Source organism: Rhea americana, unplaced genomic scaffold (genome assembly GCF_003343005.1).
Source record: "Rhea americana isolate MKP2758 unplaced genomic scaffold, rheAme1 scaffold_108, whole genome shotgun sequence".
In the NCBI taxonomy this organism is placed as follows: Eukaryota; Metazoa; Chordata; class Aves; order Rheiformes; family Rheidae; genus Rhea; species Rhea americana.
Genome location: NW_028185128.1, coordinates 223376 through 250583, shown reverse-complemented (window position 1 = coordinate 250583; position 27208 = coordinate 223376). Strand labels below are relative to the sequence as shown.

At 37.8% G+C, this 27208-nt stretch overlaps 1 protein-coding gene across 1 annotated transcript in view; it reads right to left on the bottom strand.

The window, feature by feature from the left end:
- The window catches only part of UTRN (utrophin), a gene marked incomplete at its 5' end in the record, with an annotated part of 298945 nt that overhangs the window by 48876 nt on the left and 222861 nt on the right, over positions 1-27208 (bottom strand). The window contains 4 exons of the mRNA XM_085310498.1: positions 4157-4242; positions 11758-11959; positions 19016-19090; positions 20125-20186. Coding sequence (XP_085166624.1) covers positions 4157-4242; positions 11758-11959; positions 19016-19090; positions 20125-20186 — 425 coding nt within the window. The remainder of the gene's footprint in view (positions 1-4156; positions 4243-11757; positions 11960-19015; positions 19091-20124; positions 20187-27208) is intronic.

The following is a 27208-nucleotide window of genomic DNA, read 5'->3' as shown; positions in this document are numbered from 1 at the left end:
GAAATGGAACTGAAAGCTTTGTATTCTTTCCAGTTGGCTTTTACATTTTCCTTTTGCACTCAGTGGTTGGCTTCAATTAAAGATTTCAGCAATCTTAAAAGGGGGGAAAAAAACTATTTGTACAATTCTCCTACTTTTCACCTCTCCTACCAGAACAGCCATTAATAGATTAGAAATAAATAAAACTTTAAAATTTAGTCTGACCGCACTTCTGATTGAGAAACAAGCTTTGTCCAGAAATATCTAATTTTTTATTACATTCTGTAAATTGTTTTGTCCTTCATTTGGAGTAACTGTCAAGCTCTGTCAGCGTGTTTCAGAAAGATTAGYTGCATTTTTTTCTTTGCAAAAGTGGCTGAGGCAGAGGAAAGGATTTTCATCAAATGAAAGTCCAGCTGATCAAATCAATTTCTTACACCCCCTCCTCCCCTTGCCTATTTAAACAGATTCTACAGCGTCTTCAGCACTTAATGATGAGGGGGAAAAAAACACTGATAATGGCATTCACAGATCTAGCACTGTATGGCTGCTAATTTATTTTGGCATTTCTAAATCCTGGCTTATATTTTTCCATTGCAGTTGGAACAGTTTCCCAGTAACTAAGAGTCAGATTTTAAGAACTGATAGGATAAAAACTGTTGCACCTACTGTTTTTTGTTTATGTTCACGTCTGTGCTAGCACCTGGCCCTAAAAGGAATACAATTCACTAACCACAGAGGCTGAGAGGAAGATAAAGTACTTTCCTAAGCCCTAAACCTTTGACTGATTGGGAAGCTCATAAAGAGAGGAAAAACGATGTGCCAGGAGAGATAAGAGGGAGAGTGATCAGCCAGGGCTGATACACATAGGAAATCAGCAGATATCAGTGAAAAGCTTAAACTCCTCCAAAATGCACTACTTCCAACAAAGAAGAAAAAAGAAAAAATAATCACCCCAAATCCAAAGCAAATTTGGCAGCTCTGCCATAACCAGTGACTGCCCAAGTGCAAGGTGTTCACAGATGCTACCCCCTTTTCCCCCAAAACACTCAATACCACCAGCGTGCCACACAGAAAGACACTGAAGGTACGGAAAGCCTAAACGCTCGCTGTTTGCCAGCAGCCTTAAATTAAGCCACGAGCTGTACCCTGGCAAAGGAGGCACACTGACGGCTACCCTGAAACGGCGAGCGTACGGCGGGGAGGTGAGCGCATTCTAGCTCTGGCAGGGTGCACCCACACGTTGTGCCTGCCACTGCAGAAGGGAAGCCCCTCCAYCACCCAGCAGCAATGCCACAGCCACAAACTGAACATTCTCACAAATGGAGTTTATGTTCCTATGTATATATATTATGTGAGTTTTTACAAACATGCATGCATAAAATATGGCTGTATTTATATAACGTTAAACTGTATCATGGGACTTTATCAAAAGGACAGGAAGAATGATTGTGAAGGCAAAAGACAAGCTTTCTCTTGTCTGGAGCCACAGGGGAAAAAAAAAAAGAACAAAAAAAGAAAATAAAAGATCAGTTAATCTAAAATTAAACACAGCCACACATTAATATTTGGGTGATGAGAGTCAGTAGGACTCAAACTACAGCACAACTAAACAATCTGAAAAATGCAATTACTGCTTAGTATACAAGATATTGCAAAGTGTGGAGAAGTTTATCCAATTTCTACTAAATAGTAAGATGTCCGCTACATACATTTTGCCTCTTCTGCTGAGGTTGCTGAGCCATCAAATCACAAATCTAGTATTGTCAAACCTGAACCATCCAAGCAGCTGCAAGGAATCTAGGGATAAAGACTCCCTAATTACACTGAATATGGATTTAATTAGAAATACACAAAAGAGAAAATGTGTCATCATTTGTTCATATGCATGCTGTACAAACAGGTCACACATTTTTTTAAAGTATTACAGTGTTACTTCCAAATGGTTTGAAGATTTGCAACATATACCAAGGGATGGTTTTGATACATGAAAAAAAAGGAAAAAAAATTCCACACTGCAACTGAACTAGTTCTTTCACAGTAGAGATTTTTCAGGTAGCCCTTCTCATTCACCTTGAATTCTATAGTTTTTATGCATTAAATGATACGACCCAAAGCCTACAGACTAAACAAAACATTTCACAAATGTTTTCTGTTTCAATTGCTGTTCCATTCAGTTTTCATGTCAGAAATGAGCTCCAGGTAAGAGCAAAACACACACAAATGTACTCCCAGATGTCAGATAGTACTGCGAYGTTTTTTCCACCTCTGAAACTGAGGAAAGGGCAGGAAAAATAAAATTCCTGTTGTCTATCAATAAATCCATATCTATGAGACAGCACTTGTCCCTTGACTGTATGACCAAGCATAGTATTTGCTGTGAATAATCATACATGCAAATTTAATTTTTTATCAACATAAATACCTGCTTATATGATTGTAATTTACTTTCTAAGAACATTTGTAACACTAAAATTGAGTGGTTAAAAACATTCCATTTTTCTGCGATATTCAGAAGTCCTGTAATAGTGTATGAAGAACTGATGACAAAAAGACCAAAGAACAGCAAGCAATATTTCGTTTATTGCATTCTGAGTATTTCAGAATTAAAGTAGGTTGCTAAAGCAAGGAATATGTTTTGTCATGCACATTAACTCTCTCTCTCTCTTCCCCCCTCCCCACTCTTTTTCTGTTCCATTTTTTAATGCTGCATCTATACCACTAAGTTAAACAGTGTGCCAGGGCTTAGGGCCAGACACTTGCACGTTGCCATCCGTATCAGTAAGCTGTTAGAAGGGTATCCAGTGTGCTTTTGACCAAAGTCAGCTAATTCTTACTCCCCAAATACCTAGGAACAACTTGAGAGTAAGTTAGAGTGCAGGATCATTTCCAACAAGTAGCCCATATGTGGTCACCCTGTTTTGGGGACTAAAGAAAGTTTAATAATATACATAAAGCCAGACCACATCATGGCCTCGCAAGCAAAGAAGCAGCCCTGGACTATTTACTAGCATAGATGTAGCTAACTCTCGGGAAACAATTGTGTTTGTAGGTCCATTCTTTTTCAAGGGAACTTTATTCATGCATTCAGGCATTTGCTTAAAGTTAAGCACATYCTTAATTGTCTTCTAGAATAGGCATTCTTTAATGAGGCTTCAATATTTTTTTCTAAAGCAATTGGGTTTTTTTTTAGTTAAAGATTCATTCTTATGTCAACCCTGCAGCCTACCATCTTAAAGAAGTTTAATTAAAAAAAAGCAAAATTTCTCTGGCAAACACATCTAAAAAGGTATAAATCGAAAAGATATTATCTGTATTGGAAATGAATGCACATTCATCAACAAAATCCATACTAGTTTTGGCAATGAATGTGATTAAAGGTAGCTACTAAGAAAATAATGCAAACAGAAAAAACTTCATATAAAAAAAACCCTGGTTTCCCCAAAAGGTTAAGAGAGAAAGAGGTAGATCATCTGTATTGTCAGGTTGACATTAGCACCCCTAATTAGATTATCATACTATTTCATAAAGCCTGTGTTTCAGCAGCCCAGAAATCATATTTCTTCAAGTTGATCCTCAGAGGTTAATCTTTGGGAAGGTTGGACAGAACATACTTGAGTAGATGGTCTGCTTAAGCATTCCATAAAAGATTTCAGATTTCATCAAAAAGTTGTTATAACATGAAACTTGCCTATCTTGCAACCAAATACTCTAACAAGAAATACTTCTCTAACAATGCAACATTTAATGCATGGTCAGCTGGGTCTTTGCTATGCTAAAGCAAACAACTTTGCGATGTCTGCCATGTTCAGAGAAGGCTGGGATTTCAAACGCTTCAGAAATCCCTAGAAGAAGTATTGCCAAAAAGGAGAGACAAATGTCAGAAACAGGCCTGAAAAAAGAAAAGATAGAAGGCAGATAATTCATATTAAATTTCTTGAAAACACTCAACATTTCCAAGCAGAATTAGTGAAATAGAGCACTCTATATAGCAACATTTTCCTTTGCTTTGGATGGCATATAATTGTCATAACTGACATCAATACTTTCCAGTTAGAATATAAGTCCTGACACAGGCATGAGAAATGGTTTACTATAAATTTTGCTTTGAGATGTATTATTATTATATATGACAATTATATAAATTAAATATTTTAAAAAGTAATYTTTTTCTTACATCTATACTTCTCTTCTAGAAGGCCCTTAGAAAGAGACATCAAGCCAATCTTGAGGGACTGCACTCGAATTTTTCCAGTCCGGCCACTGAAATTACAAAGAGCAGAGAATTTGATACAGTTTAATCTTACTACATTACAACTCAAGTCTGTTCCAAATGCAAAGTCACTGATGAATTCTACTTCAACGATACTTAAAATCTGAAAACATATTAACATTGCAAATCACATTAAGAATGCTTCCTTTAAAAAAGCTCAACTCACCTACTGCATGTTTACATGTCAAAACAACTTATATTATTCCAAAAAGGTTGAATTTTAACCCTGTAAAACCAACAGCATGATTTGATAATGTGATTTACACAAAAAAGTACTCAGCAGTACACAGCAATAAAGACMATTTCTCAGTGTGAAAAGGAGGACTGCAAAATAAACTGAATTTTCATACCACAGGAATTCATTCTTTTTGCTCACTTTATTTTTTTTCTTCTATGTTGGAAATGCTATGATGTACATGTAAACAGGCAAACACATGCAGTAATCAGAAGACGTGGAGCTCTTCTTTCTAAGCAGCGTGACTTCTGGCTCATGTTGCCCAAAACGAAAAAAAAAAAAAAAAAAAAAAAAAAAAACTCAAAAAACCACAAATGTAAGCAACTTGAAAACAGACAAATGGGTTCCAAAGCCTATGATTTTAAGCCTGCAAGGAAAACACTACTCAAACAGATACTAAAGCAATAAAACCAAGACATATGGAAAACGACAATCTTAAAGTTCAAAAAGTCAGCGTAAGAAACAGATTCTTAAAAGATCTGATAATTTCTGCTCTCAAAAGCTGAAAAACACCACGCATTTTGTCTTCAGGTTAGACATGGCAAACAGATCAAAAAAGGGGTAGTTAAACTGTATATAATTATTCAGAAACTCCTGTACCTAAAGATTAGCTGGATCCTTCCTCAGTAAGTAAAATAGTGCTAGAACTAATATGCAAACATTATTTCCCTTTTGTCATGCACAGTGATATRTCCTTTAATTATTTCTGGAGTAGTTATTAGGCATTTTTTTCTGTCCTCCTCATTCAACAAATGGTCTGCTGTCTAATTTACTACACAAATGCTGTGCTGAATACAAAATTATTAATTTACTCTTGGGTTCTCAGTAAATTAATCAAGTGCCTTACAAATATTAATTCATTTGTCTTCACAACCATCACCTAATCTTGTGAGATTAGCCAGTATTATCTTCTCTACTTCACAAGTTGGAAAGAGGTATAGAGAAATTACTGCCAAATTAATCAAAAGCATCCATTATTTTAACTGCCTAGTTTGAAAATCAGGAGCCAATTTTCAAGAATGTTATAAAAGTGCCAACTATTTTATACATTCAAACTTAGCTTCAAATTACCTCTTTCAATCATAGGCATGACATCACTCTGGCATATCCTGACTCATAAATGGCTCATTTTGCAACCTCGATCAAGCTCTTTCACCATCCTTCCCTATGCAGGGTTGTCTAGGTTTTAACTTTGTATTCAAATGAAAAACAAAGCAGAACATTCATCTGGGTTTGATTTAACTCAGGATTGACTACAGTATTTGCTTAGAGAAGATGGAAACTCAAGATAACTTTGCAGCTAGAAGTTGGGACATGTATGTAGATTCCTTCAGATTTGAGTAGGTTGTTACAGCAACTGTGAAAAACTTTCTCAGCACAAAAAGCATTAAATTATAAACCCTCATTAAATTATAAACCAGAGTTCAAAAGCCTACAATATGACATTTTTCTAAAGAGCTATGTATTTCTCCCTAGCCTTTTTCTTGGAAACAACTAACTGTTATGGCTGAAATTACATATACATTTAAAAAAACATATATATATATACAGAGAGAGAGAGACAGATTTTGTGGCATTGAAAGTTCCAGTTCAGTGATTTAAGTTAATCCAATTTACAGAATCACAGAATAACTGAGGTTGGAAGCGACCTCTGGAGAGTGTCTAGTCTTGTCAAGGTGCCTCTGAATTGCAGCACTAYATGGTTGTGCTGCATTTGCAACCATGTAGTTGTGCTGTGTAGACAAAAACCTAAAATCAAGGAAAGTATCAGGCAACTTCTTAAAGCTCAAATTCATCAAAAATGCAGGGGTCAAGTACTTAGAGTTAAATGCCAGCACACTATTAAGATACACTATACAGCAAGACAAGCATGCTTATCATCGCAGAGTCAATTGATAAGACCATGTTAACTGTTCAGATATTATTCACTCTGATCTTGATGAAGAGGAGTCCAAATCATTAAATCTCTATTAATTACTTTAAAGTTGTTAGTCAATGAAACAGTGAGAGGGAGTATAAAAATGCAACATTATTGGTCTCTGACCTATTTTCAAGGAAAAAAATGGCAAAACAATTATAGCTGCTTGACAGAAGCACTTTTCATGTTCTCTATRGTCTGTTTGTCCCACCGGATATATCTGAGGCCCTCTTTCTCCAAGCAATATAAAGTCTAAGAATTCATTGCCCTTTTGCTGTATAGTGTACTGCTGTCATTATTTTTGCCAAACAAAAGGATTTTAGTATGGAGCAGGGAGGATGGAAAAGAGAGCTGAAGGGGAGGAAAAAAAAAAAAAAGATTCACTAGGTGATTTTCTAGGTGGTTCTGTTGTCTGTGCGTGTATCAAACAGGCTCTGGCCTGCAAGCCTCAGTATCATACAATCTGTTGCACCTTCACCAAAAAAAAAAAAAAAAAAAAAGGAAAAGGAAAAGGAAAGAAGAAAAAAGATTAAGGTGTGTATCAGGCATGGTAGATAAGAGAACAGGCTGAAGGCATACACAACAGAGAGGACTAGCTTAGTGGGAGATCATTAATCCAGGCCCTTCGGTCCAGGAGAGAGGTCAGGCTCAAGGGGATGCGAGTGTACTRTGCTGCATGGGTGGAGAGTCTGGAGTAGGACTGAAGCACGTTCAGCTTTTTTGCATAGTTTGGACTCTCCACCCAAGCAGACAGCAGCCATTCAGCTGCCTCAAGGACCCAGACACAGGGAACCCAGAGGCAGGGATTCTCAGGTGCAAGCAATCAGATAACTATACAAAAATTTATGACTGTCACTGCTTTGCAGTAACTTAAATGAGAAAAAGAAGACGAGCAAGGAATGGCCATCATATCAGGAGAGAAAGGGAGACGACTTTCATCTTGTATCTTATTACAGGAGATACTGGAATTAAAAGATGCAAAAGAGAAGAGAGGGGAAAAAAGGTCTTCTATCATACCGGTAATACAGGCAATAAGACCTGTTAAGATCTGGGACGTGATGTCTTATCACTGTGTCTTATGAGTTCCCCTTCTGATCCTATAGCAACTGAGCTCCAAACGAAACAACTATAATCCCAACCTCACTACCACACAGGACTAGAGCTGGGAGGAGCACTTAGAAATCAGGTAACAAGCTTTAGCACTGATCAGCCACATTAATGTCTCAGCTGCAGAATGGCTTGTAAATCCTAAAACTAACATTTCCGTTTTTGCTCAAAAACTTAGGAAATTAGTATAGGGTTAAAATTATCCGAAGATACACCTTTCCAGGAAAATGAATTTAGCAAACTTTCCAAAACCTTTCCATAATCATGCAACCCTCATATGCAAACTTTATTCCATTCTCTAAATAACATCCTAACACAGAATTTCTGGCTGCTTTTCAACAGCACTAAAAGGGAACAAAACTTATGACAGTCAAACACAGTCTATTTCATAGTCAAAGCAGAGGCCTGTGACACCTATAAATTCTAATGACAATAATCAGGATATAATTAATATTGTTAACAACAATGGTATGCAAGTATCTTGTAACACTATGATGGTATAGCCAGACATAAAACAAAAACATTTTATATAAATATCTGAGCAATGTGACCACCAGAGAGGCAAGCAATGATGAGCACAGTTACATATAAGAGACATTCAAGAAACCAARGCTGTCAGATAGAGGACAAGATAAAGTACAAGAAACTGCAGATAAGAATACGCAACAAGGCTGACTGGCAAGTCAACAGAAAAGCAGATAAACAGTACCAAGAACAGAGGAAACCCCCCAAGGGAGGAGGGGTAGCAATAGCATAAAAATATCAGGCATAAGCAAAGAAAATTGGAAAAGAAAGAAGACAAGCCCACTTTGGCTATGAATTCTCTCATCCAAGATCTCTCAAGCCTGATCGCATGACTCTGATTACGGACCAGCAAGGACCATAGCTCTCAGTACTAACCATACAACACCAGCTCCACAGGATTGTATATTCACAGCTAATTCAGAAYGCTAAGTGCTAAAGACTAGCTGTTTACATAGTGATCATGAGTAATAACATGTAAGGACTAGCCATTAACAAGGAGCATGCAATTAACTAAGAATTTAGTAAATTTTAGTTTTAAAGTTCAAAACTAGTGTGATTTGTTRGTCTTGTAAACACTCCTATCACAGTCATATCTGACTTCCTACATTCACATGCAACAACGCCATAGAAAAAAAGACCATTTTCCTAAATCTATCTCCCACATTCCCTCCCCTATCTGCATACAAAAACCATAAAACATTGTATTTTCACTTATCCAAGCATAAAAAAACTACAAAATTAGCCTTATACAAGGGTAGTGATAATTGCTCTGACAAGATGATTTCTGTGCTGTGCTACGGACAAACATCTACATAATGCAGCAACAGGAGACAGCATATTAGCTCTCTGAAGGTCCCCGCAGGCGTCTTCCCTTCATCAAACACAGAGCAGTCGGGTAAAGAACTCACTTTCCTTCTCTACAGAGGGCCATGTCCTTCCTAGAGTACTTCTTACTACCATCAGAGTCTGCCAGGCTGCTTCCCCAAACTCCCTCACGAATCAAGAGCTGTCATCACCACAGTAAATGCAACTGGAGAGCACATAGGAGATTCCCATCAACTACCATAAGAACCAGAGCATAATGTTAAGGCTAAATGAGTAGGTCTCCCATCCTTCTCATTTCTAAGCTTTTAGGAGTTTGAATTTTGCTGAATGTAACACACTGGTGAGGCCTGGGACGTTAACACAGTGTTAAGAATTTGCCAGGTATTTTAATGCAACAATAAATAACAAGGTTGTGATTCTTCAGAGGAAGACTAGACCACAAAGAATGATCACAGAAAACAGCTTTGCTCATGTGGAAAAAGTCAACATATATGGGATATTATAGATATCCTACACATCCTAGACCACTGCATCAAAGAAATTAAAGAGAAAAGTGCAACCAGCTTTAAAAGAATGCACCAACGAAAAGTATCTTAACATCACAAAATCAAGAAAATTAAAAAGTTCCTTCTATGAAATACAAGAAATCAGATAAACATTGAAAGAGGTTAAAAAAGAACAGAAAAAACATAAAGTTTTTTTTATGTGTACTAGGTAATTCCAACAAAAATAACGAGTCATCATCCACAGTTAGTGCATGTACTCCATACTATGTATGACAGATTTTACAATATGTTAAACAACTGATTTCAAGGGGTTTTAAGTTATACTGGTAGTCCTGAAGGCTATTCATTCTATTTATATTAAAATGACTTTGGAAGTTTTAGAAAATTTGCCATAGAGTCTAGAACAATAACAGCTTGCTATTGGTTTTGGATAATTTAAACATAGATTTAATCTGGCAAAATGATTTAATAGGCTAACCAATTTCTCTCATAGCTCTCACTTTTTGTATTAAATTCCATTAAGTGTTTGTATTAAAAAATAATCCTCTGGAAAAAAACAAAACTAAGAACTAGCTATAAGCTTGAAGCATGTTTATAGGGCAGATGTTGCTGCCTGGGACAACCTTTTAAAATCCTTGAGGAAGTAAAAGTCAGTCAGTAAATTTAATCCATTTCTCTCCTCCATTCAGCTTGAAGAATGAATCATTCTTGATGTGTCAGAAAATACAGAACATAACAGACCTTGTTGTTGTCTACTATTTCCAAAAATAAACTGTTTCTTTTCAGTGCCAAAGGCATCTGTAGGTAAGTCTGAAGAAACTCCTGGTTTGCCATCAATCTGTGAATAACTAATTAGATCTCAGGTTAATAGCATGCAACTAACAGATGCTTTTTGCAGGCAGTTTAATGATTTGAAACACTGTATAACGCCAATGAAATAAACAACAGAAATGCCAGGAGACAAATTAGTTCTTTTCTAAAGGCCAGTTTTTTAAAAAAATGGCAGTTTAAAATTAGTGCCCGTTCTTTCAGCTTTTTTTCCTTTTTCCTTTTTTTTTTTTTTTTTTTTTTTTTTGGGGGGGAGGGTGGATTTGAAAGGCGAGCAAGGAAATACACTGTAAAAAGTAACTATATTGTAAAAATCCTTCATCTTCCATTTTTCAAGTTTGAAAGCAGATCAAAGCCTTTCATCAGCTTGAAGAATTATCTCTACTAATGCTTTCAACATAATAATCAATAGGGAATAGAGACAACAGGAAATGTTACTGAATGGTAGAAAGTTTTATTGCTTACTACCTGCATTTTAAATATGGACAGATAAACCATTGACTTCTAATTGAAGATGGTAAACAAGGGTTAGCAGAATAAAAAGTAATGGATGAGTGACTGATTTTGAAAAAAAGAAAGAAAAGAAGCTAGTAACCACAAAAATTCTCTGACACTCTTACTCTAAATGTTCAACAGCATCTAAGTCAAGCAACACATTTGATCTACTACTGCAGTTGCTAGTGATGTTTTGTTTAATCCTCTACAATACAGAGCTCTGGAAAATAGAAACACTTGCTGAAAGAGGTCTCAGTTGTTATTTGATGGAGTCTCCAATTTTCCAACAGTAGTAAGGAATCCAATTAACAGAAATGTCACAGTATTAAAAACAAATATTGGAATGGCAAAGCACACCAGGTAGCTACCACGTAAATAAATGGTCATAGGTACTCCCTTCTTGCCTTCCCTCTATACCCCGACATAAAAACACACACAAAAAAACAAAGCCCCTACAAAGTATGGGAGTACTGGCCTGCAATTCTTTAAAAAACAAACAAACAAAAAAGAATATGACTTTTAGAATTTGGCACTGAGTGAACACAGTGAACAAATGATAAGCAGTTCAAGATATAACAGCTCTTTTTTGCAAAGCTGAGTATAAGAATTTCCCAGAACTCTTTTCATGTTCAAATAGGAAGAAAGGAAAAAAATTCGGACATTAAATAGGTAACTTAGAAAGTTCTGATTTCATTTTTATGTGTATCTCTGAACTACAGCATATACTTAATTAGACAGACTGAAGYGATCACCTCACCTATAGCAATACCATGCCTTTAAGCAACTATGGAACAGTCTGGGTGTCTCTACTGGGTCAAAATTATCAAGAGATATGACTTTTTAAATTATTATTTAAAAATTTCTGAAAAAAAGTTCTATCAAATTCTGTTAAAGAAGTTCTATCACTTTTCTATGATCATGAACGCTTCCTCCAGAAAGTAACTCAGAAAAAAATATACCATGGTTCTACAAGCCTGGCACTTTTTACATGTCACAAGTGCAAACTTCTTTTAATACTACATTAAATTCCAGGGGAACTCAATGCAAACAGAAGTCTGTTACTTACCTATCATATACATTGAGCAGCCAGTTAAGACATATGTCTACACAGAGAGGAACATTTACTAGATCTTTGTGTTTCTCTTCAAGTCCACTGTAGATGGTAGTGAGACAGCTGATCACATCCTGGACACCAATGAGCTGGTCATTTTGACTCAGCTTGTGTTGTTTGAAAATTTCACTTGTTGTGTTCAGGTCCAACAGATCCACTAACAAGAAATAATAATAAAATAAATTAAAAAAAATATGAATACAGATGCTTGACTATGGGATTCACAATACTTGCTCCCTGACYTCTCACTTTATTGTAGCAAACACTGCAGACAGATTATTAGCAAAAAAGTAGCTTTCCTTCAGTAACATTATGGTGAAAAATTACTCTCTGTTAGGAGGAGTCAATAGCATTTTAGAAAGATATTTAAAAAAAAAAAGGAGTAAGCAAGAAAAACATAATGACACAGTAGAGCTTAGAACATTTAAAAAGTCGCTGAAGCAACCAGTATAATTAGAGAATTCTCACTTCAGATGTATGCACACTGGGAGTCCACCGAGTTTAGAGAATTCTCTGCATTTACTATAAAGCAGAATTGCATCAAATGACTACCATTTTTGATTAAATGTGAAGCAAAGTAAATTTTGGGGTAACAATGTTCTCTAAAATGCAGTAAGAAGACACTGAGCCCTGATTAACTGAACAGCAGTTGCTAAATAAAGGCTTAAAAGAAACTGCAGAGGACAGAAGGAAATTGTTTACGGAAGTTTTCCAGAACATTAAATGCTATGCTTTCTTGCAAAATAYTTAGATTTCCTTTATCATCCTCAAGATGCAAGCTGAAAGTCTTCCCATGTACTTCTATAAGCAGTTACAGATGCCACTGACTTCTGATGGGTGACAGTAGTTTTGCCCAAAACCATAAAAAAATTGTGACTGTACCTGTGAAAATATGGTTATGGCATGGTGAAAATAAAAAGCTGTTAATGAGCTCTTCTAAATCCTTTGCAAAACAAAATGAAAATGGGGTTTATTCTGATGTAAAGGAAGGCCTAATAAAAAAGTTAGTACAAGCTTTAGTGACAAAAAAAGGTTGCAATATATCATTATGCTTGCTACCGTATATAGTTGAAATACATTCTGAGCTCATACAGAGCTGTTTCTGGGTAAGCTGCAATGCATTTACTCTATAAATGTCATTTCTCAAAGGAAATGAAACATGACAATCTCAGATGTGTTGGAAATTGCTCTGCACCACTAATGTTAAATAAGGACCCCAGAAGGGCAGTTTGTGCAAATCAGGTAAGCCTAGCTTAAGCTGAAAAATAAGYATAGGAGGGAAAAAAAGCAGCAGCAATACGAGACTGACCACCATGACCAATTCTGTTCAGAACTCAGAGAGTGTCTACCATAAAATAAGGTTATAGGCCAAGAGCAGGTTACATTCCCAATCCCATTTCCCCAATCTACCATTCCTAGCATCACTGTAAAATGAGAAACAGTCCTTCACATTCCTTGCTTTTTCTCTCTCACTGACCCATGTACATTCTATTCTAACTTTACAGCATCAGACCTGCAGGAGGTTTGGGGGCTGTTTTGTTGCCTTTTTTTGTGTTGTTCCATCTCTCAGGGTGGAAATGAATGCCAGGTAATGGTAACGCTAGATGGTTAAATACATATTTACCAAGCAGGGCAGACCGCTAACTGCAACAAACTGTGGCTACCTTGCCATTAGTTTGACCTAATGGGTAAACTCCCTCCTTAAATGGAAGCAAGAAATCCTACCTCTGGGGAGAATTAACTCCACACACCAGTACAGGCTGTGGGCCAACCAGCAGGCAAGCAGCTTTGCAGAGAAGGTCCTGGGGGCCCTGGTGGACAACAGGTTGACCATGAGCCAGCAGTGTACCCTAAACRGCAAAGAAGGCCTGTGGTATCCTGGGCTGCCTTAGGAAGAACATTGCCAGCAGGCTGAGGGAGGTGATCTTCCTCCTCTACTCAGCGTGGTGAGGCCAAAGTGCTGGGTCTAGTGCTCAGCTCCCCAGTACAAGAGAGATATGGAGCTACTGGAGAGAGCTGAGTGAAGGGCTCCTGAGATGAGGAAAGGCTTGGAGCATCATAGGACAAAAGGCTGAGAGAATTGGGACTGTTCAGCATGAGGAAGAGAACACTGAGGGGGGATTTTATCAATGTGTAAAGAAGATGGGACAGAYTGTTTTCAGTGGTGCCCAATGAGACGATGAGAGGCAATGGACACAAACTCAAACACAGGCAATTCTGCCTTAATCTAAGAAACCTTTTTTTTGCTGTGAGGCTGACTGAGCATTTGCACAGATTGTCCAGATGGGTTGTGGAGTCTCCATCCTTGGAGATACCCAAAAGTCATCCGGACAGGGCCCTGGGCCACCTGCTGTAAGTGACCCTGTTTGAGCAGGGGGTTTGGACAGGTGATCTCTAAAGATCCCTTCCAACCTCAGCTAGTCTGTGACTCTGTGACCTGAGCTAGCAAAGTATTTYGTAGTGCACTGCTCTGTAATGTTCTACAGTACCTGGAAAAAAAAAAGAATATCCTAGAAATGGCTCACAAGCATATTTAAATTTTGAAACATATACAATGCAACAGAGACTATTTTATTTTGGGCAGCCAGGTATCACCCACATGATGCTATCAAATCACACAAACATTGCATTCAAGAGAGAAGGAAGAATAAGCTATTTTTCAGGAAAAAACTCTAACTGTAACCAGCTTTCTTYTCTTCACTCTCTTTTTTTGGAATATAATTAACAGTTGCTAAAAGCAGCTTCCTCAAGCAGATTGATATCACTGATGCCTTTCTTTTTAAAGGCAGTATAACCCTCCATTGCTTTGTAATGCCAAGCTACTGTAGCCTTTTGGCTTACCTTAGCACAACCACCCTTGCATTGAAAACTGCAATAAAAGCAGATAGTGGAGCAAACCAAACTTCCTGACTTGATCTGCAATATTAAGGCCTCACATTCACACTCAAATGGTGCCAAAGGAATCAAGAGGCAGTAGGGGAAGATATTTTCAGTAACTTTCTCCCTAAAAGGAAACTCTGTTGCAAAATTAAGCAAACTTAGTACTTTTAGATGACACCATTCATGGAGAACGGTCTTAGGAAACTATTTCCATCCTTTATTATTTCAGTGCTTACCTGGCTGAGCTAAATGAGATTTGGATACAGATGGTTATCCTGGTAGAGTCTACCCACTAGCAGAGCCCTTTGCTTGGTCTGGTGTAAAGAGGCATTATTTTCTCATTACACTTTCATTTCTGAAAGTTTTAACTAAGATGTTTTTATGCAGATGGGGAAAAGCTAACCTGAGACTCACATGCCCTTGCTGGCTCAAAACCTACTGCATGCAGCTTATAGTGTATTTTTGTAGTATCAATCTGCATCTGCTCAAGTATGCTGAATGATCAATTCTCTAGTTATCCAAACAAATGGACATTAGGGTCATAACTTTCCTTTCTATTGCAAGGAGACTTTCCCAAAGGAAAGTTATAAACAGAAACTACGTCATTCAGCACAGTTCAAGCAGGTGTATGCAAGTGACTCAGGAGTGAGTAATGACATACAGCTGCTAACGGCAAATTGGAGGCTGCTGTAAGCCCCACAGAAACTAGGCAGGCATTGCTGTGAAGCTTTAGGATTGGAAAGACCTTGTGAATGACAGCAGTTCCTGCAAAAGACTCACAGATGGATGGAAGTCTACCCAGCTATTCCTTTCAGTTCAGTGTGCTTCAGTGTTCATTCCTTGGCCTTGTGCAGTTGCTATTCTTATCAGCATTCTTAAATTCTACATCACTTAAAGAAGCTCAGTGACAGAATTCTGAATATACATGGCATTTTTGTTCCTTTTTTGCCTTCCAGTACTACACTTCAGTATCTGGGGCAAAATTATTTCTTGAATATGAGCTCAGGTTTGCTGCACAAAAATAAAATACTATACTCAGAGTCTGGTGCCAAATGACTATTCAATACAATTGCAACACAGAAAATTCTCTTTGGCACCACTCGTGTACTACAGGAGGAAAATGCTCTCGGTATGTGTGTTCCACATAATCTGAGACAGAAAAACTATTCAAGAATTTGTTCTTTCCAACCTGCAAACTTTCTCAGACTTCTACAAAATGAAGACATGTATGCACATACACACATGTATCAGTCTCTGCAAGAATCTACCTTCCAGAAGGATGCAGCACAAGATGAAACATGACTATTTGCTTGCTTCTAAAGGGAGGGGAGGAACTTCAAATACAAGATTTTTTGGACACTAACTGATAGCAAAGACTTAGAAGAGTTTTTTCACCAGTGAAGTTTTCCAAACCATAGTTCTAAAATGATATATTCCTGAATCTGCTTATATATAGTACTAATACTGTGTTATCAGTCCTCACTGCAAAGTCAAAACCCATCAAATACAAGTGGGACTGTGTATCCTGTGCTTTGCCCTTGCAGTCTGTACCAAAATGGCCTTTTCAGTTACATGCATACTGCAGCTGTCACAATTTACAATTGCTTTTTTTTTTATGAATTACACATTTGCAATGACCTCATTTTCTACTGATTCATTTTGACACACACTTTGCCTTAGCACATAAGCCTTTCTGAAATATTTTGCATCTAAACACCTTTAAAAATCATCCATAGTCAAAATTATGGGAAATTCAATGGAAGACTAAAGTAACTCTGACCAGAGAATGAATGACAGGCACAGAAAACAACGCTGTCCTACACTAAAATAAACAACCAAAAACAAGAAAAAAAAAGAAACAAGAAAAGAATTCTTGATAGGGCTTAATCACTCTCCCCTTCCTCGGAGGGGATGTGTTAGCAGATGTTGTGTTTTGGCTATTTCAACCCTCATTCATGGAACAGAAAGAGGCTGAGAATCACTGCAGTCACAGAGAATTTAAGCAACAGCATTTATTATACTTTCAAAGATGGTCCTAAAATAGTGCCAGAGCATATAGAGTTTGTGCGCAAAGACAGGGAATTCTTGTAGCATTTAGCTCTGTAGATAATCTGTCATGTCTTTCATTATAAGCCACGCTGTTGTGTTCTTACAGATTAAACCAACTCTCAATCAAACACGCGCACATAACACAGACAAAGGGGTTTTGGCTGCTGTGCTGAAGGAAAGCAGTCTCATCTCCGAGAGACAGAGGCAGAGAACGAGAGAGACGGACAGAGACAGACAAGAAGTGAGCAGCAGAGAGCAAGCGAGGTAGAGCGTGCATGTGAGCGAGAGGCAGAGAGTGAGTGTGTGAGAGAGGGGCAGAGCGAGGGGGGCTGGAGCGAGGGAGCAAGCAAGAGGCAGATAGCAAGAGGCAGAGTGAGCAAGCGAGGCAGCGGGCAAGTAAGACAGAGAARGAGGCAGAGAGCAAGTGAGTAAGTGAGAGGCAGAGAGCGAGTGGGCGAGCAAGAGGCAGAGAGCGAGGCAGAGAGTGAGCAAGTGGCAGAGAGCAAGGGGCAGTGATCAAGCAAGACAGAGAGAGARTGGCAGAGACCAAGAATGAGCGAGGAAGTGAGACAGAGAACGAGCAAGGCTGAGCAAGAGGGAGTGAGCGAGCAGGGCAGAGAACGACTGAATAAGGGGGGGGGGAGGGAGAGGGAGAACGAGTGAGCAACTTTATAAACAGTGAAGCARGTTGGAACTGGGGAGATGACGGTTTTGCTCCCGGCTCTTTCAAGCTGGAATCCTCTCTCTGCCTCTTACTGCTCCCCTCTCTCCTATTCCCACCTCTGTCCCCCGGAAACTGGAGACAATACTCATTTCAGTAGGACAGCACTTCGAAAACTGTRAATGCTGTTGCTACAAAAATTGATACATTTTGCAGAAAAAGCAAGGACAGAAAGCATTTTCTTTCTGAAAGCTTCTTAGAAGTAATGAAAGTAAAGTTTGTTCTATACAGGTCACTAGAGTATCCGTATGCCTGTCAGGAATACAACAGGCAGCATGATCAGCATCCATCACAGTCAGTTTGTTTTTTCCCTCTTCCCTTGGGAGCTGCATGCACAAGGAGAATTTTGTCTTCTGTTTTTTTTTTCTTTGTTTTTGCTTTTTGCTTTTTCTTTTTTAGGAAAATGTTGATACACATTTTATGCCTTGTGCACTTGTAAGTGGAAAGAAAGTCCACAACGCTCTGTAGTTCTGTTAGGAGGTCAAAATGTGGTCCCACCCAAGGGTGGTCCCACAGGTTTTAACTCTTGCACAGAGAAACTTTAGGCTTACATGCTATTCCAAAGAAACCTAGTTTTTCATTCCGTGTCATCATACAAGCTTTCAATTACAAGCTCTGCTCTTCCCAAAATGTAACACCTTGAACCTCAAATTTGATCCGAAAATCTCTGAGAACCCTGCATAGAGCATAAAGCACTAGTGACAGGTACTCCTGGAAGCTTGTGTGTTGTTGTATAAATGTGCTCCAGGTTTCTGGAGTAGCTAGCTAGCATCTCTAGCACAGCTTCATTTGGCATAATRCATAGCTGAAGTCCAGCCAAGAAGCTACTGTCAAGGTTAAGCTGCTGTCTCAAAGGCTGGAAGGAAATCTAGCCCTCTGGAGGTAGGGGAACATCACCTGTTAACATTGCTAAGTGAGTACATATGCATTGGTGAGAAAGCTATAACATCTGACCTGAATTAATCCATTGTTTTCAAGTATCTTAAACTCTGCCTCTTAAATTTGACTATTTCGATTTTTTTTCAGAAGACTGGATTCATTCAAACACAGTTTCATGTAATACAAAAATGTTCCATGTTATAGAAAGAGGAGAGAGGCAAATGAGGATATACATGCAGATGTAAGCAAGTCAAACATTGTCAAGAAAGATTCTCTACAGTATCTTCACAAAACTAAGTCTAAAGTACTAAGCCTAAAGACTTTTAGTGAGCTAGATGTTGAAGATGCAGCTAAGGTTTCTTCAAAAACTATGGAGAAAATTTACAGAGCTACCAGTAACTGAGCAAAAACCAAAATTTTTTTGGTATGCATCTCATATCGTGTAGCCTCCCAGAAAGCTGGTTTGCAGGCACTGTAGCAGCACCAGGCCAGGCAGTCACGATGGCAGAACAGGAGAACTGAACATGCAGGCACCCGCTCTGTACAAGTTGCCCCTCCCATTGATAATCTGTCAAGAATATATCCAGTCCCTTGTTCAACATTAATGTATTCAGGCTTAAGCTGAACCTCTCTTCCCCAAGTACTGTACAGAAATGATTAATCTGTCTTGAAGGCCAAACTCACAGCACAGTGCTTTCTGCAGTCTTCGGATTTTGATGGCTGTTCGGTAGGCAGAGAAGCGTACATTGTTCAAGTCAGCTGAAATAACAGAGCAGAAAGGTGAACATCCTTAAAGAGTCCGTAAATTTACTCTACATGGAAATTTTCACATGCCTACACAATGGAAAATGTCTGATATTAGTTCACTGCAAAGAAGAGAAGAAACAGGATACAACATATTTGAAAAAATAAAAACAATTGAGAAGTTGGGACCCATTCCAAAAATCCGCCTGCAGGGAAGGCTTCCCAGCCTTGACAGGACAGGGCCTTCAGAGACTGACACAACAGAAATGCTGACACTACTATCTTGGCACACATAATGCACATACATATTACAGAGTGCATACAGTTATTTTCCCAACAAGCATTAGAATAAAGTATGTTTCTCAGAGAGTTTACAAATCCATCAGACAACATGCCTGAAATGGGGCAATGAAGGTCACAGTAACTGAGAAACTGAGTAACTGAGCAACTGAGAAAGAAAACTTTGACTTTGTTAACAATCCTTTGACAAGGACAGCTGGATGAAAGGACAGAAAGGAGAACCATAAATTACCTATTTTAGAAACGAATAGGTATAGTAACATTTTTTCTCAGTTAATAGCATTTTATCCTTTCACTCCCTAGAGGAGGTTTCACAGTAAATGCAGATGTTAGCAGGGCATGTTGAACTTGCTGTACCATAATATGATCTAGCCTTTATTGATACCATAGCTTCTCTGATATATCACAAAACTTAGCTCCCTGCAGGCTGTGCATCCTTCTTTAAGTATATACACAGCCTGCATCCTCAGACAATCTCACGTGGATTTAAAAGAAATAAATAAGATATAGCATTAAAGTGTAGAGTCACAGCATATTGTTTAGAATAAAAATTACTGAAAGAGAACATACACATCACATGAYCAAGGCAGCAGGCTTCTTGTGAAGTGTATCTGATCACAAAGCGAGAAATGCTTTGATATATGCAGTTCATGGCAATTCAGACATGGTTTGCAGATTTTGCAAGGTCTAGACAGCTCAGAGTGAACACCATATATATCATAACAGTTAATATTAAGAAACACACTCACCTAAGGACTGGAAGAGCTCAATCATTTTAGGATGATCCCAACAGGTTGTCTGTGTCTGGTGACTACAAAGGAACAAGATAATCAACATTTAAGGAAACAAATATACACACATACTAAGGAGGAGAAAAAAGAAAAATAAAGATATTCTGATTTTCTGGGTTTAAAAGGAAAAAAAATCTCTCAGCTCTTATATTGAAATACATGATCTGGATTTTGATGCTCTGATGTTTTTAAATCACTAAGTACCTTAGACAATAGTCCACCTATATTTTTTAATATTCTAGAAATACTTACTTCTGATTTTCTCTTAAGCACGATGGTATCAGTTCTGCTTTGATTCTGAAGCTAAGAGGTACACTAATAAGGTAAAAACGCAAAATTTCTTGCTGCTATAGCACAGCAAAAATATTGCAAAACACTTTAAAAATTAAAAGCATTGGAGCTTTTATTTCAGACCACTGCATATCTGAATACATGTCTTAATATATACGGTGATCTTAATATTTACCTTAATATATTTAATGTAAAACCTAATCACTTTTCAAGCACTCATCTGACAGGTATCTGAATTCAGAGCCAGTTCTACACTAGCACTTACAGAATAGGGAGATTCAATAAGCAACAACATTTCATCCACCATTTAGCATCACTGTTTTAATTCACCAAGGTTTCAGGTATGCTGCTATATGACACCAAAGGCATGTTCCCTTAGGTCTGGCTAAAATCTCACATTCCTTTCCATGAGCCACATTTTGCTTCTATTTCTGCATATCAATTGTCAGAATGACTGTACATTCTTGCCATACAAAATATTTAAATTTGAATTAGTTAGAAAATTAATTAGAGAAGTTTTGTTGAAAGGATCCCCACATTCCTCTTAAGAACTATAGTTAATAATGAAAACAAAATGTTGCCAGGTTAGCAAATTAAACAATAATGAGCACAGAATACATCTTATTTCATCTTTGTTTTTGTTAAAGAAAACAGAAAGTTAACATGTAAACATTTTTCACACGCAGATATATCTGCTTGTAAATAATGGCTTTAAATGACATTTTTCACTAAATGTAGCAGACTATCTTCAGTTTTGTAATGATTTATCTTTTTTTTTTTTTTTTTTCTGTTGAAGAATCAGCTAAGGATGAGCCCTGTTACATTAAATGGTATAAAAACACAGGACAGAAGGTCCCTGCTCCAAAAGGAGAACGGATGGGACGGCTACCACGAGGGCCAGGAAGTGTTGCCCACAGGTGAAGCAAGTGTTACATTAGCYTTAGAGTTGAGAAACAAGGAGAAAAGACAGGACTCTGTGGAAAGGGAGGAAGGAAGGTAAAGTAGGAGAGCACAGGAAAGGCTGAAAGGGGAAGGGAAGGGAGGGCCAGAGGTGGAGAGCGAGGCAGCAGGCAGTGAAGGACAGGGTCTGCCCACGCCTGTTGAGAAACACAGGAGGTTCTCCACGTGGTGGAAGATGGCTGCTGCCCCAGGACCTTGCTGGCTGCGGCTTTTCTGCAGGGTGACCAGCAGGCTCCAAACGAAGTGAGAACCAAGGGCCCGTCTTTGCATTATATTTCAAAGTACTCTATGTGAAAGCGTACGTGCTGGGTCTCAGCACAGGATGTAAGACCAATTTCACATCTGGCAACTGCCCCAATTCCGAGCCTGACGTAGGTCTCCACAGTTGGCTTCTCTCAGTCTTCGCCAGGCTTAACTCTCTCTGCCATGGCACCATCATGCCTTTGTGGCATGCTTTTTACGAAGTTCATAGACATATATCTATTTCCTATTAATTCAGTAGATACAAATAATATTTTCTGTTGACTGTAYTTGAAGTATTTCCTTACAGTCCTTCCCCATTCAGAAACACATTGAAGTTCCTCTTTACCTTTGAATACATTTTTAATTTTAAGTATGTATTTAAATGCTTTTCTGAGAAGATCTACTTTCCTGAGCTGCAACTTTTCCTTGTTTTCAGTTTCATAATGCCACCATAGGAACTCCATTCATAACTCAAGCTCTGAATAGGGTATTTGAGACCTTGCTACGTTCAACAGTAGAACAGAAGTCCAAAGCCCAGGTATGTCTGTATCTAATTATCAGTATTTTTAAACTAAAAGTTTCTAAAAAGACAGTTTAAAACAGCAGAGAGACTTTTTTCCCAAAAAGTAACCTGGAAGACAATTATTTCCCTAGCAGGTGCACACCAAGAAATCATCAAGAAACCAATCAAAAAAAAGAAAAAAAAGGGGGTGTATTTGGGTTTGGTGCTGTGCCAGTATAAAGATAACCACTGTCCAGCATTCTCAAAAACCCTGGTGTAACAACAAATTACAGTATATTAGAAAGAAGTACATATATAGCTTCTGTAAACAAGAACAGAAAATATAATATAATGGCTTGTATTGATCAACCCATYAAATAATCTCAAAACCAATCCCTGAACTGTTCCTGTAGCATGGATATAAGATGCWGAAGCAACTGAAGCTGCCAAATAGATCCACTACAATGTTAAGTGGGATGCTGTCATTATCATCTTAACCATTTAAAAYTGATTTGTTTTGACATAACCAGCTGCAAGCATCCACTGTACTTGATCCAATATGTGATCAGTTCAGTAAAGCTTGTTTTAAGGACATGCCTTCATCTCAGCTCCCCCAACTGAGGGAAAAGGGAAAAGAAACACCTACACTCTTGGTGATTTTACCGTCAACATCCTAAGTAAAAAGGGTTTCTTAGCTCCTGATAAAAGGCTCTTCTTACCTAACAGACCTTCATATTTCTATGTTAAAAGAAAAAACGGATAATAGCACTGCGATACTTTAGAAAAAATTATGTATTTTTCCCTCACTGCTTCAAATGCTAAAATATTAGCACAAATGCTGTGTATAAATACACACAAAAATAAGCTGAATCAAATCTTGCTATTGCCTCAGATCTTCAACTGCCTTCAAAAATACCATTCCTGTTAAAATTAGCCAAAAATACAACATTCCCAAATCACAGCCTCTGCTTCACAATTTACCCTTTTTTGGAATGAGAAAATATGCTACCATAAAGAAACCTATTTTGTACTTGTGAGGTGTTGCAAAAGTCCCACCTGGGAAATGCTGCAGACTTGCAAAGGTTTATTAGCAGCAAATGTCCTCCCTATACAAACAATAACTGACTTGTAGCAAAAGCTGACTCAAAGTTTTTCCTTTCTGGCAACAAACTGTTAAATTCCACTAGGTCCAAAACAACTTCTTCTCTTCTTATTTAAAGAAAAAGAGAACAGAAATATTTGAATAAAAAACTTACTTTTTTTTTTTCCAAAAATACAGCTACATACTGCAGTACACCTAAGTAATGTGTAATTGGGGCTGGAGGCAAAACTAATTGCAATTTAGATTCCACCTTCTAAGTAATTTATAAAACCCTGAGGAGCTGATATTACCAATCAAATCTTTTCCCTAAATTATCTTTCCAGGATTTAAGAACAATTTTCACTTAAAATGCCTCTCAAACAACAGTCTCATTATTAAAATTGTATGTTTTAAGTACATGGTTTCAAAGGCAATTTTATCTGAAAGATTAAAAACTATTTTAAGCATGACAACATGCCACGCAAAAATTATGTTTTATTTTCCTATTTTATGCTTGCTTAACATGAAGCAGAGAAAAAGTGAAGTAGCCACCCCCAATCTCTGTATCCTGCTCTAAGATCTAGCTTCTCCTTTTAATGTAGTAAGAATCTCAACAACTAAATTTTCTCCTTGTACAGAAAAGCACAGAACATAACACGAAACTCATACCTAAAATAACAACCAGAACATATTTTTATGTTTCTATTTCCATCTGAAATAGAAATACAAGGCTGTGTACTAATGAGTTTTTAAAACTCATCAGTTCCTTTGTACGTCACATATGATAACTACCTGCCACTATAATAAGAGAAAGGGGGCCCAAGGAACATCTTCACATGGAACTGAAAGACGGGGACAAAGCATCCCTTCATTAAGACTTGTTTGTAATTACCCAAAAGTCAGTACTACCTGATAGCTGCTAAGTGGCTGTATGAGCTGACTGTGATTGTACCAGTCCTATCCCAAAACATGTGACAAGAAACTACACATAACAGCTGAGCAATCCTGCAAGTGGATTTGTCAAACAAAGAACAGAAATGGACTGAGAGCAAATGAACCAGCAACTGAATACTCTGATCAGCTAAAAGGAGGCAGCACTTTACCCCTACTGCTGTTAGCAGTGCCACTACCTTCCCTGAATATATTCCAGGGACTTAGTTTACAAGACAGCAGGCACCAAAGCAAGACTACACTGGACAGGGCTGGGGAAAAAAAAAAAAAACATGACTATAAATTAAGTAAGAGGTATTAAAAAAAACTCAAGGCGAGGGGAGAAATCAGTCTCAACAGTGACATTTCTTAATGCAGTATTTTGTTTGATAATAGTTTCACAATATGCAGGGACTTTTATGTGCACACAAAGTGACTTCACAGAAAGAAAAAAAATGGATGTGCAGATAACCTTCCTAGGCTACAAATAAAATTGTCAGACTAGGGAGTCATTTTATTAGGAGCTCCAAGCAAGAGGCAGGCAAAACAAAGTGCTTTCTGGTGATTTGGTTTGTAAAACGGCTCTCTAAAATACGATCCATCTTTCTCTGATGTAGCTATAGTAGCTTTTGTGCTACTGATGCAAGACGAATGCAAACAGATCAACCTCTGAAAAATGTACTGAATGGTCTCTAACAGATGACATGGGCTTGCTGAAATTTGGGGAGATCTTTCTGATGGGGATCTCATAGCTCCTTTTATGAAGGTTCATGACAAAGCAAACTATTCTAAGCTATGCACTGCAGTAGTTACAATTGCCTGTCCATTACTGCCCAAAGACTAAAGCAGCTTTGGATGTTCCCATTGCTTCTCTGATAGCTTGCTCAGTAAATAAAAAGAACATACAAGTAACCAGACCTATAAGAACATAAAAAAAAAAAAAATTACATGAAGAATTGCACACTTTACATGTATTTTACACGTGTGAAAGGTGTCGTTCCAACAATATCCAAGAACCAGAAATAGCTAAAATAAGGTAAAGTAACTAAGGCCGTGTGCACTTCTCACTACAGTAACAAAAGTGCTCCAGTCGTTTTTTGAAGAGTTCCAGCAGAAAAATGATTGTACTAGCTCACGAAGCCAGAGCTCCAACTTCATTCCTCTGTAGTCTATAACTTCTGGTAAGTCCAGAAGGCAATTAATGCAAATTGTATGGATTGTTTTTACCACAGAGACATGACAAGGAGTCTGCAGAAAGTTCAGCCCTGTGAGGAAACTATCTGCTACAAGTGCAAATAAATGTCACTTTCTGTATTTTCCTGTAGAAAACAACCTGAAGCCCTGAATGATGGAAAATTAAGTCGGCAGAAAACCAGGGAAATCCAGAAGGCAGAAGCTGATTAAAATCTAAATTCGGAATGCCTCTAAATTTTATATAGTATTTTATCATATTAATCAGAAAAGTTTATCATTTTAATYATTGCACCAAACTTGTGCGCTGAACACATGGGCTCCAAACAATGGGCGCTAAACAAATCTACATGGTCTTCCCTCACTGTTCCAAATATTGTGGCAGTTCTGTCCCACCTTTCACCGCATTGTTAACACAGCAATCAACACTTTTCCTGCCCTCACAGTGTAAAGCCTAATTCTGCAAGCTGAAGAGGTAGCAAAAACAGAATCTTTATATAAAGTTGGGGTTGATATTTGAGCTACAGATTTCCCAAGAAAATTTTCCCAAGAAATTTCAGTCTAAAGTTGTAACATTTTGCATATAAGACAATATTTTAGGAATTTGATTCATTTTATTGTCAGAACACCATTCAACAACTTTGTAGAACCTTTTAYCCAATCAATTGAAATATTGCCAATATATTAAATAACATACACAAATTCAAGAAAAAAGGTACAGTCTTATTTAGATACTCTATGATTTTACAGTGTAAATACTGTACCTCCATGACCTAAACTTGGCATGTGAATGTGCAAGTGCTCATTTTCAGTCTGGCAGCATATATGAAGAAAAAATGCCCAAACATGGGGACAAATATAAAAGTAACTTGTTTTTCCTGCTCTTTTTCCTTAAACTAACTTTGCCTGATTCATTAGATATCACTATCAGTTCTGGTGATTTTTAAGACCTTAGAAGTGGTTACTAGAACATAATGAAATAATTCTTGCTAGCTGCAACAACTCTATCACACTACAGGCAAACCTAGTATACAAACGGCAAACCTAGTATACAAACTACAGAAACTCAGCAGAGTGCGTGCAGTGTAGTGGCATGACTACATACTTGGTTCAATGAGGGTGCGATTGCATGTGTTTGTGTGTACCATATACTATTCCCTGATTAATCATGAAATGATTCGTTTCTTCAAGGGACATGTCAAGGGACATTTACCGTAGTATCTCAACTGGTTCTTTGAAAGTAAATCCCTCCTCTCTGTAGGTAGTCCCTGAAGCATCTCAGTTATTCATATAAACTAAAAGACATATTGAGATAACACAGAACTGTTTCATGAAGATCAAATATCAACAGCAGAAAGCAGTACTACCATGATGCAAAATAAAGGCTTTGATGCTGCTGTGACAGTCAAACCAAGAAGCACCTTCCCGCAAGTAGCCAGACTTGTAGAGTGAGATGATATTTAGCTTCATTAAGAGTAAATAATAGTTGGGCTTATTATCCATCGTGCACACTTGGAAAAAAAAAAAGACTTCCAAAGGTCTACAGGAGCTCAGAATATTGACATTTCATTGCAGATGTCCTGTGTGCTTTTCTGCTACTGTGGAAGTAAGCTGGTCTATAGAATAACACCGTATGTACTGTAGACCCATTTTGTCTTCCCACACGGCTCAGGTAGGGAAGTACTGAAAGTGTTTCATTGACTGAGCCCTAAGAGTGTTCATTTGGTTTTAGTTTTTGGTTAGTATCATAAGACTCAGTTATTCAGAAAAAGAGAGATCTCCCTTTTTAGACTGCCTCCTCAGCAAGTTTGCTGATGATACCAAGCTGGGAGGAGTGGCTGACA